Source organism: Thamnophis sirtalis, unplaced genomic scaffold (assembly GCF_051295495.1).
Source record: "Thamnophis sirtalis isolate CommonGarterSnake01/CBP01778 unplaced genomic scaffold, rThaSir2_p1.2 scaffold_3, whole genome shotgun sequence".
Taxonomy (NCBI): domain Eukaryota; kingdom Metazoa; phylum Chordata; class Lepidosauria; order Squamata; family Natricidae; genus Thamnophis; species Thamnophis sirtalis.
In genome coordinates, this window is record NW_028261383.1 from 89,711,855 (window position 1) to 89,735,211 (window position 23,357).

The 23,357-nt window shown below is 37.5% G+C and overlaps 1 protein-coding gene across 2 annotated transcripts in view; it reads left to right on the forward strand.

Annotated features, from left to right (window-relative positions):
* FLT4 (fms related receptor tyrosine kinase 4) overlaps positions 1-23,357 on the forward strand; it is a 110,676-nt gene that overhangs the window by 22,275 nt on the left and 65,044 nt on the right. For both annotated transcript variants that reach the window (XM_014053221.2, XM_014053222.2), the window contains exons 2-4: positions 12,561-12,657; positions 16,696-16,967; positions 23,049-23,161. In XM_014053221.2, the coding sequence (XP_013908696.2) occupies positions 12,561-12,657; positions 16,696-16,967; positions 23,049-23,161 (482 nt within the window). The remainder of the gene's footprint in view (positions 1-12,560; positions 12,658-16,695; positions 16,968-23,048; positions 23,162-23,357) is intronic.

The following is a 23,357-nucleotide window of genomic DNA, read 5'->3' on the forward strand; positions in this document are numbered from 1 at the left end:
AGGCTGTATGTATTCCTGATAAGCATTGGGTTCTGAGCTGTCAGCCACTTATTTGAAAACTAAACAATAAATCCCTTTTACATTTCACATAATTATACTGCAATTCTTACAGTTTCGAGGGATTCGTAACTCCTTTCTTCCTTTACAAAATAGCTGCTACTTCCATTCAGTACTTGAATGTAATCTGCTTTGAATTTGGAGCAGGGGGTGAACCTGAGTATGCAAACCATTCATGAATGGTTTGCTTAACTATAGTATTAGTACATTAGTAGTATATTAGTAGATTCATACAATCTACTAAATCTTAAATATTTACAACCCTAAAGATATGAACTAGATCAGGATACTTTTTTGAAGTCCTAAACTTTTCAGTGACAAAGTTAATTCTAAAGTATGAAAAAGTTCTACTCACTGACATATTACTTACTTTATATCAATATTTTTTGTAAGCTTAACCAAATGTGTTCTTATTTGGTTTATTAATTATAATAAACAAATTGTGTACAACCATTTAAAATTGATCTGCATGATTTACTTGCCTTGGTGGGGATACAGGCTATTTCTTACTTCTCAAGGGGGAAAACTCTTTTCCCTTCCTACATCCTTGTATTCTGTAGATATATTTCTTCCGTCTTTTCTAGCAGTGCCATTTGTTTCAACATGAAACAGGAGAAAGAAACACTGGTCAATATGGCTGATTAAACAGTAGGTCTGTTTCTGTCAGCAGTGAGTCACCCACCACCATTACATGCCTTTTCCAGGAAATCATTAGATTCCTTATTTCTGTGACAATCCAATCTCTCTCCTTACTCTTAATGGGATGCTGAGTGAAATCTCTTATCTAGAAATATGTGAGTCTTCCTCTACTGGTTGTGCAATTCCACTGAGGGGGGGACTATCTCCTAATTTTCTTGGTCTGCTGAGTTACATGCTCTTATCCTTCCTCCTTCAATGTGAAAAAATGGCTTCCTGCTCCTCTACTTTCTCCTCCAGCAACACAATAACTTTGCACTTGGTGCAGGCATAATTGGCACCTTCCTCAGACAGAAACATAAATATGGCAACTACCTCGCAGGTTGCCGTGTTATTTTTCTCCTTCTCCATGTCCATATGCCTTTTGGAGGTTGTGGAGTATCCAAAAGCTCTTCCCTTCAAGCTTTTAAAAACTGTTGGGGGCATGAGCTGTTATCTTAAACCGATGTCTTCCTTAATGACTTTCTACTCACCCCCCACAACGTTCCAGGCCTACACAAATTTTGCTGACATTTTCTTTCTGTTTTATTGGTTCATGAATAGAAGCATCGGATGGGAAGAGCTCAGCTTTGAGGCGGAGTGAAAGAGAGGTCATACACTCTTTATCAGTGGAAACCATATATTCTCAAAATCCCTCCTCTGGAAAGGAAAGAAATTGGTTCTTACTTTCCCAGGAGTGGTAAAAAAAAAGAAGGGCTGGAATCCGCCCATTGGAAGTAATGGTAACACAACATGGACCGAAAAGCAAGTCATCACCATAACCAAATCAGAAAAAATGGGTCAGGATCTGAAAAGAGAGCACTCCTGCCACCTTTATTTCTAGTCAGTTAAGCAACTTAAGGCTGGTCTTCAGAGGTGGTATTCAGCCAGTTCTGACCAGTTCTGGAGAACCGGTAGCTGAAATTTTAAGTAGTTCGGAGAACCAAAAAATACTACCTGTGGCTGGCCCCGCCCCCATCTATTCTCTGCTTCCCTAGTCCCAGCTGATCGGCTTTTATTGCACTGCACAGAACAGAGAAGGTTAGTGGGGTGTGGGGATGGAATTGAGATTTCACAGTATCCTTGCCCTGGAGTGGAGAAGAAATGGGGATATTGCAGTATATCCTTCCCCTGGAGTGGGGTGGAAATGGAGATTGTACAATATCCTTCTCCTGGAGTGGGGTGGGAAGGAAATGGGGATTTTACAGTATCCTTCCCCCAGGAGTGGGAAGGGAATGGGGATTTTGCAGTATTCTTCCCCTGCCACACCCACCCACAGAACCGGTAGTTAAAATTTTTGCTGGCCACTGCTGGCCATGTATAAAATTTGTAACTGCAGGGGGATGTCAAGGCATGCCTTAATAAAAGTCACATTAGAATTTGTCAGAACAGCAACAACCCTTTCTACTATATATGCTGCAATCGGGTAACAAATGTTGTATAATAAGGAATAAGTAGTGATTGAGAGCCTTTTTAATATAATGGTTAAGATATCAGGCTAGACACCAGAAGACCATGAGTTCTAGTCCTTCCATGGGCACAAAGCCAACTGGGTGACCTTGGGCCAGACCTAGGAAGCAGGCAACGCAGGCACACACACACACAAACACACACACCACTTCTGAAACCTTGCCAAGGAATCTGCAGGAATTTGTCCAAGCTGTTGCCAGGAATCAAGATTGACTCAAAGGCACCCCTCCTCCCCAAAAAAGTAGAGATGACATCCCACTATACAGTAGTGATAGTCACTGCAGAATATATGCTGAATCAGCAACATCTGTTAATTGAAGAATGCTGGCAACAGGAATATTTAAATAATGACAAACCATAGTTTGTAAAAGATCCCTTGCTTGCAGGTTTCCCTTTAAATAACCATAAAATGGAAGATCAAGGACAGGGAAAACAATGCATAGGAAATACAGGTTTCCAGAAATAGAATGTGAGCATCTGAGGAATTCTGCTCTTTTTTCTTTTTTTTTTAGTATCCTGTTGAATCAATTCTGTTGATTTTAAAATCCTGCTGCTGCCAGCTCTTACCTTCAAAAAACAAGTATAGCTGAAACTGCAGCATGATTTTTAAATTATGGTAATTCTTTCTTCATGTTAGCTCTACTTGTTGGTTAGAATAATTAGAATCATATATGCACTTTTAGAAATCAGATAGGTACATATGAATATCACCCTCATACATTGTGATTTTTACTAGAGACAGACCATGCATTTCTATCAATAATGTTCAATAATAGAAATAGTTGACAGAATCTACTCTTAGGAGGAAATAATTGGGCTTAGTCAAATTTTACACAACTCATAAGTCCAACCTGATGGGGTCAAAAGTAAGGTTCTACATTTAGGCAACAAAATGCACAGGTACAATATAGATGGTACCTTGTTCAATAGTAGTAACTGTGAGAAGGATCTTGGAGTCCTTGTGGACAACCATTTAAATATGAGTCAGCAGTGTGCAGCAGCTGCCAAAAAAGCCAACACAGTTCTAGGCTGCATAAACAGAGGGATAGAATCAAGATCATGTGAAGTGTTAATACCACTTTATAATGCCTTGGTAAAGCCCCACTTGGAATACTGCATTCAGTTTTGGTCGCCACGATGTAAAAACGATGTGGAGAATCTAGAAAAAATGCAGAGAAGAGCAACAAAGATGATTAGGGGACTGGAGGCTAAAACATATGAAGAACGGTTGCAGGAACTGGGTATGTCTAGTTTAATAGAAAGAAGGACTAGGGGAGACATGATAGCAGTGTTCCAATATCTCAGGGATTGCCACAAAGAAGAAGGAGTCAAACTATTCTCCAAAGCACCTGAAGGCAGAACAAAAAGTAATGGGTGGAAACTAATCAAGGAGAGAAGCAACTTAGTACTGAGGAGAAATTTCCTGACAGTTAGAACAATTAATCAGTGGAACAGCTTGCCTCCAGAAGTTGTGAATGCTCCAACACTGGAAGTCTTTAAGAAGATTTTGCATAGCCATTTTTCTGAAATAGTATAGGGTTTCCTGCCTAGGCAGGGGGTTGGACTAGAAGACCTCCAAGGTCCCTTCCAACTCTGCTATTGTATTAATTATTCAAGAACTTTTTATAAGTTAGATTAAATATAAGAAGGTTAAGAGGAAGTGAACTGGAGGCATAAGAGAATGTACAAGGGAAACCTGCATTTACTTTATGACTGCAGCGTTCACTTAACAATCACTGCAAAAAAGTAAACTTGGTCATATGGATGCCTCAACTTACCATCATCATGTAAGATGAAAATGCTGGGTTCCATTACAGTTATACTTTGAGAACTATCAATAGACATTTAGAATAACAGAGTTAGAAGGGACCTTGGAATTCTTCTAGTCCAACCCCCTACTTAGGCAGGAAACCTTATACCATTTCAGACAAATGGTTATCCAATATCTCCTTAAAAACTTCCAGTGCTAGAGCATTCACAACTTCTGGAGGCAAGCTGTTCTCTCTTTGTCCTAGGGAAAAAAACACAGTGACAAACTACTTCTAAAAATCTAATTAAAAAACTCCTGCAGGGTCTTCTCCAGGAATCAAGACTGATTTCAAAAAAAACCAAAAAAGGAAACTTTCTACATTGTTAAAGTGATTATTCTGCGATCTTTTTAATTAACTCATCTATCATTTGTTAATAACTTTTTGGATAAGGCTGCACACAAATTTGGGTAGGAGTGAGAGAAAGCTTTGTATGTGGTCCTAAGGCCATGCACTTTGACCCTAAGACAAACTTCTTCAGCCTGACAACATAGATCAACCAGACTATTCCCATCCATCCTACCTGCTCTTATTGGGTGGAAGAAGAGGGATTGTAATCAAAGATTTGAAATGCCCAGTATTGGGGAAATCTGATTTACAATTTTGCTATCACTTTAAAGCTAATCTGATCTCCAAATCCAGTGCCTATAAGACATTACTTAGAAACTTGCTCTAAACCAAGGGATCATAAGTTGCACATTGCTTAGTGATATAAATTAACCTGCACCCCACTAACATAACTAGCAGGGATAAGAATGGCAAGCATGCACTTAATAAATATTTATATTAAGATTGTTCAGAACTTTGGATTTGATCTTCAAAGATGTTTTGGGGAGACAGAAATGCAGTAACTATTGGCAATACTTTAAATTTGCCATGCATTTTTCGGGGATTATACACATACGTACATACGGTACATAGAGAGATAAAATATGGACTTTTTTTTCCATGTTACACTAAATTCCCTTCAAGATGTTTTCGAGCCTTCACATCTCTGCTTTGAGCTGATTGCTTCTCATTCTTCAAAAGTCACATTTACAGTCTATGTAGTGTTTCTCAACCTTGGCCATTTTAATATATGTGGACTTCAACTCTCAGAACTCCAGATGCTTGTTGGAAGTTGAAGTTAATATAGCTGAGGTTGAGAAACCCTGGATTTACATGGCAATGCATGGTTACCTCCAGTGCTCTGTCCTTTTCCTGACTTAAGAGCCGAAGTGGCGCAGTGGTTAGAGTGCAGTACTGCAGCCACTTCAGCTGACTGCTAAGCTGCAGTTCGGCAGTTCAAATCTCACCGGCTCAAAGGTTGACTCAGCCTTCCATCCTTCCGAGGTGGGTAAAATGAGGACCCAGACTGTGGGGGCAATATGCTGACTCTGTAAACCGCTTAGAGAGGGCTGAAAGCCCTATGAAGCGGTATATAAGTCGAACTGCTATTGCTATTATTCCCCACAAACTCCTGGGATTTCTGAATTGAGTCTATTCTGGCTGAAAGTCTAATTGGTGTTAACTTCTAAGGAAAACTGGGTCTTAACAAACAGGAAGATTTCTTTGAATTCACACATGTGAGAAAGACAGGAAATAAAAGCGTCACGCCCAGGCTCATCACTCACTTGTTAAATATTTGGAAGATGCATTTGTATTGGGAAAAGGGTTATGTGAACTTGTGTCAGGAACTTAAATGTAATGGGCACTTTTCCTTCTAGCTGTTGCAGCTAGGTAAGGAAAGATGACGCTGGGGACATATGTCTTTGAAACACTTGTCCCTTTTGCAGTTGTAAAGGAAGAAACTATACAGAAATAAATGGCAGGAGAGAGTTCTAAGCTAAATCATCAATGCTACCCTTGTTTACACCGTTCTCCTTCCTCTTTGTTACCCTCTCTCCACCCAAGCGGCACATGGTGTATTCCAACAGAGAGTTTGTTCCTTTTCCTGTTGTACTTTTGGAAAGCATTAGACAGGATACATCTGCAGGAATCCTAGAACCTAAACCTGCACATGCTATCATGGTGTTGTTGACTAACAGGTCATAAAAGCAGAGAGAGGGAAGAGGGAGAGAGAGAGAGAGAGGGAGATAAATATATTTCTTTGTTACTTTGCATCCTTCCTTGTATCCACACCCAGTTCCGTATCTGACAAGCATCTCTGTGGCAACCTATCTCTTTATCTCTCAGAACAGAATGGAGGGACACTTTTTTTCAGTCAGCATTCATTGTTTCTCATGGTCTGCCTTTAGTTAAAGGAAGCAAGAAGTGGTGATACAGCTTTCACAGCCAGTCCTATAAATGCTTGTAGCTAAGTCGATCAAGGACACGGGACCTGCTTGATATCAAGAGGAAATTTAGGTTTGGGAGGTATACTCCAAAAATGAAAACAAAACAAAAATTGGTTCTCACTTTTAAATTCTACACCCAATGAGAAAAATATGAGAATATATATTTGTTCATTTGACCCTTTGTGCTGCCTTTCCAAACACATTTTCTGAGCTATTTTTTAAAACAGGGTACAAAAACGAAATGTGTTCTCTTAGAAGAAAGTTGTGAACAGTTGTCTCGTTTTTCTGATCTAATTCTTCTCTTAAAGAGTATTAGTAGAGAAGCTATTGCAGCAAAACTGGAAAATATATGGAGAAGGGCATAGACTGTCAATTGTGTAGATCAGTGCAGGAAGGAAGACATTTATCAAGCCTTATATAAGAGGAAACAAGTCATCACAAAATTATTTTCACAATGTTTTATTACATTCAGATACCATGACAGTTAGTATGATGCATTAGTAGTTAGAGGCTCATACTCAGAACAGGAAGACTGAGGTTTTCCAGTTTATCCTCCGCCACAGAAGCTGACTGGGTAACATTTGACCAATTGCTTATTCTGAGCCCAATTTACCTCAGAATGTTGTTGGGGAGAAGGAAGAACTCGAAGGATGGAGTGTTATGTAGGTATCTTGAACTCCTGAATGAAGTGCAAGATCCAACTCTAATGCTATAATAAATATTATCCTTACTTCATTCCCTATTGAAGTTTGTTTGCAAATTTCCATACGCATTTCCTCTCGACAAATTTATATTGTTGTCCAACCATTGCTGTAACAATATGTCTCTTACAATGGCAGAAATGTTAATGGTTAAGCATTTACTTTGGCATAATCGACTACCCAAAGCTCTGAGTCTTCTAGACATCACAATTGGTCCCAAAGTGAAGAAAATATCTCCAGAGCAGGATATTAAGAGTGCAGATTGGTATTCAGAATGAATTGAATATACTTTGATTTAAAAATATTATATTTTCAAGGGATTTCTGAAAAATGTTTTCATTTATTTTCATTGCTAAGAACGCATTTTTGTATGACATCCAAAGGTTTGGTCTCGTTTCTTCTAAGGCTTGTTAAGTGATAGCTGCAGGGATAAAGTGATGCTTAACCCTTTCATTTGTATAGTGTTCTCTCTCTCTCTCTCTCTCTCTCTCTCTCTCTCTCTCCCTCCCTCCCTCCCTCCCTCCCTCTCCCCCCCTCCATCCCTCCCCCCTCTCTCTCTCCCTCTCTTGCTCTCCCTCTCTCCCCCTCCATCCCTCCCTCCCTCTCTCTCTCTCTCAGTTTGAAATAGCCTTTTTCTCTTACTTGCATTTCTAACTCAATAACTAAAGAACTAAGGGAAGGATTCTCTGTGTACAAAACTAATTTGTTGGACTCGTAGTTTACGTGTGCTTACTAAAATGGATAAAAGGAATAGGAGTGTTCACCCTCAGCTTGCTTGGCAGAACAATTTCTGAATACAGAAACCAATGATTTGCTCTGTAAACAATAGAGCAACATTATTGTGCTTAAAGTTTCCTTTTCTAGTTTCAGGAGATTGGCCTGGGTGGGGTTTTTACTATTGATGCAACCAATGAAAAATAGAAATTAAAAATTAAAAACGCCTTATATTTTTAACCTGCGGAACTTTAAAAGTGTGGGGGGGGTATATAATCTTTTTAAATTCGAGTTTAAAAAATAAAAGAAAATATACATAGTGCTTTTCTTTTTTCATTATCATCATAATCTACTGTAATCTAATCTCCATTGCAAGACTCTGTGAGCATATGTACATGCTGTACATGTACATCTATACGTTGCACTGTAGGATCTGTCATCAGTATACAGTTCCTGTCTGTTTCATGAAATCAATTCTGAAATGATTATTTAAACAAAACTAACAATTTAACAGCCTTATACTGACCGCTGGCAACATATTACAGTTGGCAAACGAATTCTTTCTGAAGTGCATTTAATTAATTTATTTAATTACTTAGTTTCTAAGTCTGTTCCCTTAGAAACAACCCATAATCGTTTACAAGTTAAACACTGTAAAAAAAAACTCCATCAACATTAAAAGATTACTGTGCCGAGGGGTGAAAAACCAGTATCAAATCCTTGATCTTTCTTTGGCTAACTACTTAGTCTAAGCTAGTTTTAAGGTTTTCCCTGTTATTCTTCCTCTGAAAGAGGCAGTAGTTTCATTCAGTAGCCCTCCTCTTCCTCGCAAGTAACAGCATTCCTTTTATAGTTGCAATTACAGTACAAATAACAACATAGGTTTGGGCAAAGTATGACTTTCCAGATGTTATTGCACTCCACTTTCCACCAGCCAGAGTCAGCATAACTAGTGCTGATGGATACTGAGAGATGTAATCAGCATCTGTTAGGCTTTCGGTGTCTTTCGATACATGGATTCAGCCTTTGTGTTTGGTCCAGATAATTATAAAATTCTTTGTCCAGAATTTCTGCTTTCCCGAATATATGTCAGTAGGTATTTTCTAAAAATGTCTAAATGCTCAAGTTTGTGTCATTTTTAATGAGAATCAAAAGAATAAATGGTGCATCTGCTGACAGGAAACAATAGATTTAGGCTGCTTCCAGGTAAATACATTGTGCAAGTGCTTCATCTTTTCCTCGAAATATTTATGGAAAGAAAAAAGATGAAAGAAAAAGGTGAGAAAGTACAGGAGAATTATAAAGACAACATCTTGATTCACTTACCACATTCTGCAAAGGGAGATTACACAATATCATCTGGATATTCTCTTCATTTATTTAATTCAAAAGTTAATTCACCTCACAATGTATCAATAGTTTTCAGATGGACCTATTGGAAGCTCCTACATGGGAAGAAAAAATAGTTTAATCTTCCCATGATGTAATCAGTGTGTAATCAAAAGAAGACTTCTTCTTAACAGTCCTTATTAGCTGTCAGCTGTCTGGCTGTATGCAACGCTCTGCCACAGGAAATCAAACTGGTCTTTCCTATGCTATAGCTAAATCTGCTGAAAATTATTAACATTAATACTTTTATAGCATGCCTGTTTGACATTTTAAGTCAGATAGGCTTCTGAGGATATCTCCACATCACAACTTCCTGTGTTCCAAATTTAATAGTATTAAACACAACTAGGCGGCGGGGGGGGGGGGAATTCTTATAACATATTTATATTTCGTATTGCATTTAATTTGCAGTGCAAGCAGCTTAGTCTCTCCTCTTAAAGTAATGGACAGATTGGAATCCGCATAGCTTTAACAAGAGTGTCATTTGCTTTTTTTATCACTCTAGTTTCCTTAGAGTTTTGGCATGCCTTGTGACAATCTAAGCTCAAATATTTCAACTGGTATTTGCTCTCTATAGGTCCTAGTCAATTACCAATCAAGTACCTAAAACCATAGCAATCTGCATATATCCTAGTATTTGGCTTTAATGTATCTCAAGTATTTCTACCTCCTTTAACAGTGTGTTGGGTTGTTTCTTTTGGGAAATCAACTTCAGACTTGGTTCTAAATGCCTTGAACAAAAGAATTTTAAAAAGAATAGTTAGTTTTATGACACCTACAATTTGACCTAAGCTTAGTACATAAAATTGTCTGCTACAACGTCCTACCTGTCAATGACTACCTGTCAATGACTATTTCAGCTTCAACCGCAATAATACAAACAATAGATACAAACTCAAAATAAACCTCTCCAAACTCAATTGCATAAAATATGACTTAGGCAACAGAGTGGTCAATGCCTGGAATGCAATACCTGACTCTGTTGTTACATCCTCAAACCCTCAAAAGTTTAACTTTAAACTGTCTACTGTGGACCTCACCCCATTCCTAAGACATCTGTAAGGGGTGTGCATAAGAGCACCATCATGCCTATCGTCCCTGTCCTACTATTCCTATTTATTTGTACTCACTTCTTATGTATATATGTATACCTGCTTATACTTATATGTTTATATGTTATATTCATACTTATACTTGTTTTCTCCTACATGCTTGACAACCTAAATAAATAAAATAATAATCCAGGAAGTGTCTGCCTCCTTCCTGCCATTTCATATTGTTGTAGCTGCTGCTACTACTATCATTATTACTGCAATACTCCAACACTTACCACAAGAAAACTTTGTTGAGAGATGAGTAGGTCAATCAGAAAAGGCATGTAAGACTGAGGGTGTATCTATAGAAAGTAGATCAACATTAATGAAATAGCTTTTCCACTGGGGAAGATTTTTTTAAAGAGCTTTTAGAGTTACATTTGGGACAAAGCATTCTTATATCTTAGATGATACTGACACATTTCTCACCAATCTATGGGGATTCTAGTTTCCAAATAAATAAATACATTTTATTTTACTTCTCAGAAATATCTTACCTATTTTTCCAGATTGCAATTCATTTTGGATTTTGGGTAGAGACAGGAACTGTATTTTTCTTTGATATTACTGTTCCGTCAACTCCCATTTTTATATATGCAAACATATTCTGGCCAAGAAGTGCAAATATTTAAAATTCCTTTGGCCATGGTGTAATTGAAACTTTATTTATAATATTTATAAATAGTAGATTATTTTATCCCCATTTAGAACTTTAGATCTTCCAGAACTTTTAATATTAGGCTGCTTCATTCTCAGGAATTTTCCTTGCTGGAAAGAAGGAGTTTTTAGTGCCTTATGTGTTTTCTATCACAGAAACCACTGTACCCCTGTATATAAAGACAGCACTCTTATCTTCTGCTCAAGTGGTATTTTGTAATCTGGTCTTTAGCGTTCAGAACAATTTGGCAGATTAATTGTCTTTAAATATGAGCATGATACAGATGTCTTCATAGAGATCTTTGATTGCATGGAGAATTGTAACCATGGTCAGGCAACCATGATTATAGCTTATCTCCATACTTTCTCTAACAATATGAGGCAGTCAGAGGAAAAGAGCAGAATTAGGTGACCCATTTTCTTCTTTGATTCCATTTGCCAAAAGTCTAAAAGAATTGATTTGTGAAGAGCCTTCTAGGACCATAAACATGCATAAATAAATGTGGGGTACAATATTACAGGGCCGACACACTATATTTATAATAACAAACAGTGTTTGAGAAAAATTGCTTAGTAAATTTTCCATTGATGAGAGAAGAATATAGTTGTGTTCACACATGATAACTGGGAATTTTTAACCATAACTGTTAAACAAACCAAGATTAGTCAAATTCATAGACATATAGGTATAGTCAATAACTTGACTATACCTATTAACAATAAGTCAAACAATGATTTACCAACCACAGTGACTGCAATTACAAAATATACTAAATCAAATCCACACTACTCACATTTAAAAACATAGGATCATCACTGATATGAGAACTGGCACTGTGGGGGTCATATTGAGGCAATATTTCTGCCATTATTAGAATACTTAAGATATTTCTGCCTTCTATAATACTAAACTAGTCATCAAACATTTTTTAAATTATATTAAAGTTTATTATAAGATACAATTACAAAAAGAAGCAAAAGTTTGAAAGATAAAAGAAGAAAGGGTGCAAAGAGAATAAAAAAAAGTAGTGACTTCCAACTTTTTTCAATGCAGTAGAATACAAAAAAAAATATAACCTCAATATTTTAGTTTTACATTTCTAAACACTATTTCTATAACGACAAAACCATTCTAATAATCCAAACCAAGACTCAAAGTTTTGTTTTTTTTCAATTTCAAGCAAAAACTCCAGAAGTGGTTTCCAAATAGAAACCGAACTAGATAAATTCTTCCGTTTAATTAAAACAATCCATCATCTTTACCATCCATTCTTCTACTGTGAGAATCAGTGTGTCTTTCCATTTTTGTGCATAAAAGATTCTTTAGTCATCAAACATTCCAAATGCCTGCCATTTGTAACTATATCCATCCCTCACTTAGCCTGTGTATATTTGGGTGCAAACCCCCCCCCCCCGATGTGCATAATGTGTGGGTGTTTTATTCAGTGAAGCTGATGCCTCTTGTATTTTATAAAATTTCTACATAGAAGTTTTTCATGACATGTGGCAGCATCTGGCCTATTCTGTCTGGACTCAGAAGCTAAAGCATATAAAGCTTGGTCAAACGAATTCATTCCATGACACGCATATGATACAGGCGATACTAATCGATCAGTGATGTACTCATATTTACTAACATTAAATACTAATGTTAAAGAGTACATTATTGGATAATATATTAGATAGTATCGTGGACTTCATTTTTATTTCTCTCCCTAGATCTGGTTAGTGGCTATTCTATGACACCACCCATTCTCAGCATCACAGAAGAGGAATATATCATCAATGCTAAGGAGACCTTAAATATTACTTGCAGGTAAGAATCAAATAAGAATGTTTTTCATGCGGCTTCATCTGTTTGTGATGTGGTCATTTTTTCTCAAAGAGCATTCACAGCCATTTGAAACATTGGCGACCTCTTGTTAGCTTTAGCATTGCTGAAAAGACTGGATGTAAATTGATTCATTAGGACTACATAAAATAGACTTGTAATTTGGACTGCCATATCTGGCGGCAAATCTTTTGAACACTGCATAAATTCAAAGCATAATGATAGAATAACAGGGAAAGTTGTAGATGTAGGAGAAAGGAAGGCAATATGTGTATTCATGTTTCAAACTAATTTGGTACTTTGTGTAAAACAAAGAATAACATTTTGTAATTCACTATAGCAACTTAAAATGAAGATACTATTTGGATTGGCCTTCCATTTGAGAAAACCTGGATTAATAAAATGCATAGCACACTGACCTACCAGATTTTTTGTATCTATTGTATCTAAATTTAAGAGTTTTCAGCATAGTCATGACTTGTTTATCAGCAAGAACTACATAGATACTTGCTCTGTTTTTTTAAAAAATTAATAATTGTTGAGTAAGAGATTTCTTGTGCATAGTACTAACACTGATTAGTTCCTACTTTAGACAAACCGTAAAACCAGCATTTATTCAAGACAAGTATGTACATATTTAGTTACTACATAGTCCTCAGACAATTGCTTTGTATTAGGAAGTTTTGATGGACATCAACAAAAGGAAAACAAAATTTCTTATCCCCTGAGTGAGTAATGCAGGGGTGGGATTCTACTAGTTTGGGAGAACCAACAGTTCAAACTATCAGCTAGGAGCAAAACAGTTCACTCCGCCTTTCAGCTGGGCCCGCCAGCCCACCCCTGCGCTATATTCACCTATATTCCCTTTTCTGAAGCCCAGCTGACAGGCATGGCAGAGTGGATTGCCACACTTCAGCTGTTATCCTCCTCAGCATTAAGGCGAAAGGTGATTTCTCTGTAAACTGTGCAGAAATGCACAATGCGCATGAGGTGCATGCGTGAGTGAAGCACACACACGCTCAGTGAACCATTTGTTAAACTCGTAGGATCCCACCCCTGGAGAAATGCCTTTTATTTCATATTTCCTCCAAAGAAGAGAAAGCAGTTATATGAACACATTTTTAGTCCAAATCGCATTAAGCAATAATTTAGATGACAAAGTCTCAGAGGATACAGGAAAGTTTCTAATTTCCAAACTGGAATCTTATATGAAAAGTTGCTATTGCCAAAGTAAAGAGGCTGATCTGTTCTGTAAATCTTCCCAAAGAGTATAGCCATCCCTTTTTTTTGATCCAGTTTATCCAGAGATAATAACCTGATATATTCATATCAAGACAAGAAGATTAAAATATGATTATGTTGTGCTTCCAAACTCTAAATTTGCTGAGAAAGAATTTTGCAAGAATATTTGTGTCTCTTAGCCCTTGCCTCCTACAAAGTTCAGATCCCCTATTCTCTATACACCTACAGAAGAATCATCTATTTTTTTGTATTTCCCATCCTGAGATTTTTATGTAGTGCATACTGACATTTTGTGAAGGGCCACATATAAACATCTATTTACTCCCTTTTTGTTCTCATGTGCCGAAATCACACGCATGTGACCACACCCTTAATGCAATGCGCCTCACCCCCTGCACATGTGACACTGCCCCCATGCATGTGCGCATTCAAAGATTTTGGAAACCAGTTCTCTGCCTGGGTGCTGGGTGGGCATGGCCTTGGTGGCCATGGCGTACTTGGCCTCCTGCACATGGCTGTGGGGGTCATTTTTTACTTCCCCAGCCTCCAGGAGGGCAAAAATGGCCTCCCCAAGCTCCAAAGGCCATCCAGAGGTCAGAAACAACCATGTTTCTGGACTTCTGGAACTTCTGGGAGGCCCATTTTTCACCCTTCCCCTCTCCGGAGGCTTTCCTCAAGCCTCCAGGAGAGCATGTGTGCCATAGATTCACCATCAATAGGTATAGAGTGACTAGAAAACCACCAAGATCCCTTCCAATTCTGTTATTCCGTCCATTGATTATACTTTCACATTTAAAAAAACCACTACACAATAATTGCATAGAATTCTTTCACCTATAGGCACTGAAATGCAATCAATCAATTAACTTAAAAATTGCAATTCTTGAAGTAATGCAACAAAGACTTTGGTGATAGCATGTGGCTCACTACAGAGCTTTCTGGCATAAGGCATAGTGATGGACCTTGATTTCAATTGTATTAAAGGAGGACTTATGAAGAAGTAGTCCATCAGCTATCATGATCAGCATAGTCTGCCTCTAGAAATGAAAACAAAATTTCAGTAGCTGATCTTACATGATACTTTTATCTATCATAAACTGAACCATGGTTTGTTTAATTAAAACATTTTCCATGTTTGTATGATACACAGTACATAATTTAACAAAAGAGCTTGGGGTTATGCAATGTGCCAAATGAAAATGGTGTCACCGTGGATTGCCAGGAGACATAAGCTGGAGGCATCAATACATTTCTTGTTGACATTGGTGCGGCGTTTTATTTATTAAAATATTCTAATATGATGCAAATAGGTCTTGGATTCTCAAAGCACTTCAGATGAAGTTAATTTCATAGCATTCTATAGCTGGGTTAAAGTATTTATGAAAATATCTTTCAGAATCGTATGTGCATTTTCAGTATGCATGTGATAAAAAAATTCCACGTAGTTATCTTATGGAAACTGACAGCAGAAATGTGTAAGAAACAGGGCATCTCTCGTTTTATGCAAGTTCAAGTATCTGTCAAATCAGCAAATATTCCGTAAGAGAGGCAAGTTACTGCTATCTACAATTTGATAATATGACAGCAGTGCCAGCTTGTAGCTGTCATTATAGAAAAGAGGAAATTTGACCAGTCTCCTCTCCCTACTTCTCACAGATAGACAGCAGCCAAATATTATTAGAAGCATGAGATTTTAGAACAACTCCGGCTTATAAAAAACTGAACAACTGTCAATATTCAAAATTAAAAAGCAAGAAGCCTTTAACTGGTCTTCCTCCCTCCCACTGCTTCCCTCCCTCCCTCCTTCCCTCCCTAAGAATCATCCCCTGGATACCTACAGTAATTGCATTTTTTAAAGCTGGCAACCAGGAAATAGGCCTATAAAGTTTGTAATATGTGTGCTGAACTATGGATAAGTCTGGGTAAGTCTGCAAAGCACTGTAGTGCCTTATAATTTTGATTTTCCCTTTATTATCCTTCATGTGTATTGTTCAATATAACTTTGTTGGTTAAAAAATTTGAGACTTATGCTTCAAAACACCTGAAAGACACTGAGTAGGGGAAAGCTGCTGTAAAATTTAGAGACAGCTGGAAGGAATCCCTCAATGCTTGAATTAAAGTAAAGTATCACATTGCTTTGAAGCCTAGTACATGACACATGGGGGAATCTGATTAGCAAACAAACGTCACAAATGGAAGCTAGTATTGGTAGACATCTAGCTTTTCTTGACTCTTTTACCATCACCACTTATGTCTGCCTTAGTCCTTGCTGCTTGGTCCAACTGGCATGCATAGTCTCTAGACAATAGCAATAGAATAACAATTGCACTTAGACTTTAAAGCATTCTTTAATTGGTTTATAGAGTCAGCATATTGCCCGCAACAATCTGGGTCCTTATTTTCCCAACTTCGGAAGGCTGGAAGGCTATGGGCAGAGTCAGCTTGCAATACTGGATTCTAACCACTGTGCTACCATGGCTCCTGCAGAGACTTGACTGGATGGACTTCCTTCCTTCCTTCCTTCCTTCCTTCCTTCCTTCTTCCTTCCTTCCTTCCTTCCTTCCTTCCTTCCTTCCTTCCTTCCTTCCTTCCTTCCTTCCTTTTCTCCTCTTTGCAATGTAAGAAGCATAAAGGCCATTATTACAGCTTAAAAAACTTTGCAATGTGACTTTACTGGCAGAAAGAGTGGGAGGGGGAAATATTAGAACACAAGGCTTGTCATAGACAAGAACATGGTAATCCATCTAACCCACGTTTTCTTCTTCTTTTGGCTGAATAAAGAGGACAACATCCTTTGGAGTGGTTGTGGCCTGGCATTCAAGAAGACACTGTCCAAATGGGAAAGGAGAGCGACTCAATGATAATGAGCATCAGCGGCATCCGAACAGTCAAGGAAGAAGATTGTGAGGGCACTGAAACAAAGCCCTATTGCAAAGCCTTGACACTGACTGGGACTCAGGCCAACGACACAGGTTACTACCGCTGTTACTACAAGTACATCAATGCCAAAATAGAAGGCACCACTGCTGTCAGCACCTATGTGTTTGTGAGAGGTAAGAGGGGAAAAAGACTTGCTTGGCCAAACAATGCAGATTAAATTCTTAAGTGTATATATTCCTTGGCCAAAAGCTATAATAAAGCTTTTTACAATGTGATGAGAATTCAGCATTCAAAAAGTAGATTGATGAAGGATATCTTATTTGCACTTTAAATTTTTATTAGGAAAAAAAGAGAGATGATCCCACCTTTTGAAATGGAGATACAGCATCATTTTGAGCAACACAAGAGAAAAATTGTCATGAGAAAATTTACTAGAATACTTCTATCCTGAAATTTGTCTGTCGTTGTGCTTGTTAACTAGCAACACTGCCATCAGATTCCTATGCCAGCTTGTTTCCTTCTTGCCTATATAACTAGAAAGTATTTTTTTTAAAACAGCTGCATGTACCACATCAGAATTAATAGTACACAATCCTAGGGCCAATATGTGAATAGTGACTTGAAAGTAAGGGGTTCTTGTGTTCAGGTTGATCCTCATAGGATTCATGAGGGGAGCTCAGAACCTCTGTGCTGATTTTGCAGTCACACGAGATAATTGGATTCTTCCATTTATGTATTTTCATTTTATTCAGTTGTAGTAACAACTTTATTTAAAGTGGTTGATGGGTAATGTGTAATATAAATAATAAATGGTTGGTAAAGTTAATGTAACACAATACAGCTAACATGATGACAAAAAAATAATAACTTTTCCATTAAACTTCAATTATGAACATCTAATAAGGGTTTTTTTTACACACACATGCCCTGGTGAAAAAAATGTATCTGGAATGTCTCAAAAAGTAAATTAGAATCCAGGCGTATCTCTTTAGGAAGGGCATTCCACAGCTCAGAAATAATTTGTAATTATGTAGCTTAAGTCTGATAAGAAAGGCACTTATGATAAGGAAAGCACTTTGGGTGTAGCCTTATGAGATACCATGTAGTATACTTATGAGATAGGAAATATACTGAAAAGGCCTGAAAACAAACTGGCAACCTGTGCACTATTTTAATATTGGAAATATATGAACCCTCAAGCCCAGTGGTTAAACTTTTGGCAATTAAGTTTTTCCGCTAATTACAGTTTTTAGATTATCTTCAAGGAAAGCTTAATGAAAAATACTTTATTTCATGGATTTAGATCCCACTTTTTTTCTGTAGGTACTAAGATGGCATATATATTGTTCCATCTTCCAGTTTTTTTCCAGATGGAAAATAATTCTTGTGAAATAGGCTGAGCTGATTGACCCTAAATCACTTGCTGAGTTTCTGTGGTTGAATGAGAACTTAAAGCTTAATTTCTCTGCTACTAGAGCCACATTATATTCACTATGCCACACTTAGATTCCTCCAGGAGGAAGTTACCAGAGAAGGAATCGTAGTACTTAACTAATTTTACTTACCTGGCCTCACCTGGGTGATCAGTCAAAGCTTGTAGAAGAACACATCTGCCTCTACTGACCTACAGAAATTTAGGGAGTGCTCCCCTATTCAATACAACATTTCTCTGACCAAAGACCACTTAATCAGAATGCCACAGCTTTGTCATGTCTCAATTTGATTGTGCACTCTACAGCTAACTTCATTTGCTGGGTGGCTTAAAAGAACAGCAGATAATCAATTATTGGTCCTGATATAGCCAGCTATCAGAACTACAATTGTGTTTATGAGCTACTTTCTACCTAGCTATACTTTCAATTTTAAAAAAAAAAGCCATGGGAGTTGATTGCAAAAAGAGAAAAAAAGCTGTCAATTGTTCTGAAATTTTTGAAATATCTGTAAGCAGTACCGGTATTTGAAGATAGGTGAATGGTTGCTCGCAATCCCAAGTTGCAAAAGGATACAATTTTCCTTTCCTTATAGCACCTATGTAGAGCTGCATTCCTCCTCTGTGCATTCAAAATATTTATGTGCCACATCCCTCTGTCATCTGCATGCAACTAGTTAAATTTGGCCAAGTACAGAAGGAGGAAAAGGCTTTAAAAACAAATCTGTATCAATCCTCTTGTGTGGTACTGTTGTAGCTGTAGCCTGTCGTCTGGGGGATTGAATTACATTGGTGCCTTGGGTGGATGTTTCTGTTGTCCTGGAATTCAGGAGTTTTCGGTTCTATGATGCCTTAGAAATACAGTAGTGGCCCAGCTTACCGGCTGCTAATTTAAACAAATTGTTTTGGATATAGAGTAATAAGTTGTTTTGATAGAAATGGAAACAGAAAGAGATAAAAACATGCATTGCTAGATATGTTAAGAAAAGATTCTGTCATCCTCCCCCTTACACATTGCTTTGAATAATAATTTATGATATATTTTTTCAAGATTTCCATAAGGTTGTAATTTTATCCATGTTTAAAGAAGATAACATGTCCAGCGAACTAGTTATCATTCAAATAGTATTTAAGTTTAAAATTAAGAAAGATTATGTACTACAGCTCTTTCAGATCAAGACCTCTTTATCTGAAATATGTGGCTTGGTATGCAAATTTGTAATAACTTTCTTACTAAGATAACACATACCTGTATTTATTATCTCAACTTTTTATAATTCTCTAAAACATATAGTTATTTGATATGAAGAAAGAATTATTTTCATATCTACTGTTTGATCAAACATGGTTAAATAATGCAAGCTACCAATGTTTGTATTCAGATGGAACGAAAAATATAATACAGAGCTTCAACTTCACTTCAACTTTGGAAACTAACTAAAAGGACTATGTTTGCTCCAGATCCTTGTCTAAGGGTTACTGCACAAATAATCAGCCTATGTTGGAAAGTATCAGAAAAATAAACCAGTAAGATGAATATATACAATGCTAAGAAGTGACAATTTAAAGATGAAAAGTACAAACATGGTTATTTAATCCTAATAAAATATCTGCCAAAGGTTTTTCATTTCACTGAATTTCTTTCCATTTCCTTTGCTGAGTACTTCTTGCAGACAATCGAGATGGTATGTTACCTAATTCAGTATGGTTCTACATTTCTGGATCCAGACTAGCAACATTGATAAGCATCAACAACTAGATATATATTTCATGTATAATGTAGTTACAGTATCCTGTACAAATTCTGCATGCGTTTGAAGGCTCTGTGTGTCCATAACAAGAGTCCATAAAAAGGCAGAGGAAAATGTGATGCCTTATGCATTTATCTCTCTGAGTTTCTTGTAACCTATGAAGTCTACTTCGTTACCAATTACTCTTAATTAGTTACTGACCAATTTGTAATAGAGCTCAGATGCTAGTTTTGTTTTGTAAGAGTTAAGGGTTATTTCATAATAGAAAACAAGGGAAGTTTTTCCTTCCTGTCGCTTTCCTTTCCATTTGCCAGTTTTGTTTTGTTTTTAGAGGAGAAAACATCTTGGTGCAATTTGGAACATCTAAGTGATGAAACAAGGATGTTCATGTCACATTCATGTGAGCCTAGTGAACATGTGGTCACATGACTGATCATTCACATATATGTGTTTGTTATTGTACAACAATGCCACTCTATATGTTTAGGAGCGAAGCAGAATTGCCATACTGGAACTATGTCAAGGCCAAATATTATGTGATAAAAATATGATTGATTCCCGTGCTGCTCAGGCCAACTAGCACGTTTACTTGAGCCGTGGTGGCACAGTGGTTAGAGTGCAGTACTGCAGGCTACTTCTGCTGATCACCAGCTGACAGTAGTTTGGCAGATCAAATCTCACCAGGCTCAAGGTTGACTCAGCCTTCCAGCCTTCCTAGGTGGGTAAACTGAGGACCCAGATTGTTGGGAGCAATAGGCTGACTCTGTAAATTACAGAGGGCTGTAAAACACTATAAAGTGGTATATAAGTCTAAATGCTATTGCTATTGCTGCTTTCAATGGTATGGGACACAGCAGAATGTCTTATTACTGTTTGAAGCAAGTCTTTTAAGGTATAACTGAGCACAATTGGAGCAAAATACATTGAAAAATTTATTATTTGTTTGTTATTTGTATTTCATATTACCAATAAAGGAAAATATTTGTAGCTCAGGGTTGAAATGAAGAGTCCTTGATGCTCTCTGGGCTTAGTCCTTGATGCGCTCTTGAAGACGTTTTAATATCCAAACTAGGTAACATCATCACTGACTAGCACTGATGATGTTACCTAGTTTGGGTAATGAAATGTAAGAAAACAACCAAGTTCAGAGAATACCAAGGACCACTTGTATTTCATGTTTATAGACCACCCATTTACCTCAATTTTGGAACCCCCATGAGATATTGCCAGCTATATCCTCATAGGTAGTCCCCAAATTTTGAACCACATTAAAGCATTCTGGGTGTTAATAATGTTAATTACCACTTCTTCCCATGCACAAGATGGGATATCTTTCCCTTTGCCTTAAGCACATCTTGTGATCCCTTTTACATGCCTCACTTACTAACATCTTGCCCTTCTTTTGGATAGAGGTAACACAATGTTTAGAAAACAAGAGCTCATTTTTAAAGAATGCTATTGCTTTTGAGTTTTCTGAGTATTAGTGTGGATCATGGACTTTGGGTATTTAGAATCCAGTCTAAATTTAATATGGCCAATTAATGCAGAGCTCTTGTGGTTTGCCCACTGACCAACTGTTGCTGGTATGTTAAAATAAACCATGCTCCGATAACAAACTCAAAATAACAATAGCCAGAGGCATTAGGAGTTTGGCAGGAATTCCCCTTCACAAATGTCAGTTCTCTCTTAATCTAATCTGCCCTTGGTCTTTGCTATGAACATCTGTGGCTGCTCTTCAAATACATCCTGGAGGAATATTTATATAAAAACCCAGAGATGGAATAAAATCCAAAACCTCCAGTCAGGAGCATTTAACAACAAAGAAGCTGATGTACAGCATTGCCTGGGGGGGCGGGGAATGCCTTAAATTGACCTTGCACAATTGTAGGATGATGAAGTAAATTTGTTTTTTTAGTCTATAAATCCATTTTTGCTCTTTGTCAGTGTAATCAGAGAGTAAACTGGGGGCTCGGGGATATAATGAGCTTCTGGAAAAGAAATGTAAGAACGAATACTTCAGAGAAATTTGAAGGTTGGTTTAGGATAAAGGAGGCCTTGGACAGTTTCTGTTCAGCTGATCTGGGATTGGCTTTCTATTCCTCTAATCCCCCAAATTCTCTGATGCTTACGACGGTTTTGCTACCTAAGCCAATTAATTTCTAGTCTAGCTGCTCCGGAGAAAATGATTGCAAAGATAGTTTTGCACTGTTTTCTGTAGAACTGTGTGTGCTAGACAAGTTCCTTTTGGTAGACATGCTTGCCTTATTCTGCCACCTAACTCCTCAGAATTTCACCCACCCATTCTGAAGTTAATGCTTCATTAGTCCTTGGCATCATCATCCTCTCCCTCTCAGTCTTTCAGAGATGGAGTTTTGTCAGTTTCCTACAGTGGCCAGGTCTCAGTGAAGATCACAGTAAGAAAGGGAGGAGGAAGAGGGAGGGAGTAAAGCACTAGCTGCAGTGATGCTTTTCTTCTTTCTTTCTTTCTTTCTTTCCTTCCTTCCTTCCTTCCTTCCTTCCTTCCTACCTACCTACCTACCTATCTACCTCTTTCTTTCTTTGCTTTTAAAAAACTTTACTCAGCAGTAAAGTAAGGAGGACACTCCGCATGATAGTGATGCCTAAACCATTGCATATTCCAATTAAACTTTTTTCTAAGTAGATACTCATCAAACAGCCATTCTCATGCATTCTTCTGTTTCCAAACAGCCCAGTGCTCCCTCATCTTATTCCCACCCATCTATTGATGTCACTTAGTACAATAGAGATATGACTAACCTAACCTAGCCTGAACCCTATACAGTAATTACAGACATGGAATTTAAGGTTATACCGAGCCTAACAGAAACATAAATATGAATAAAATCTAAACACTAGTATTCCACAGTTTGGATCATGATTTATACAAGCACTTACACATTTATTTTATTTTTATTTTTCCAAGCTTGGTATCATCGCTTACAGCAATTAACTAACAAACCAAAACAGATTCCAGAAACTCATCACATTTACTTTGTTTATTTGCTGCAATTCCCTCCACCTTCTACATTTTCTCCACTTGTTTTCCTTCTCAGATTTTGAACAACCATTCATTAATAAACCGGAGACTCTTCTTATCTACAAGAAGGAAAATATCTGTGTCCCATGCCTGGTATCCATTCCAGATCTTAACATCACTTTGTTGTTGGTAAGCAGTGTTCCCCCCACCCCCACAAAGAATCAGGATCCTACCTTATTGGCAAGCCTTCCAGCACGAACAAAAACTGGGGGGAGGATACTCCAGGAGATAGAGAGAAAGAAAAAGAAAAAGGAAAAAAAACTGCTAAAACTATGACCTTTGAAAAATTTCTCCCCCAGATACCATGTTTTTCTTTTTCTTTTGG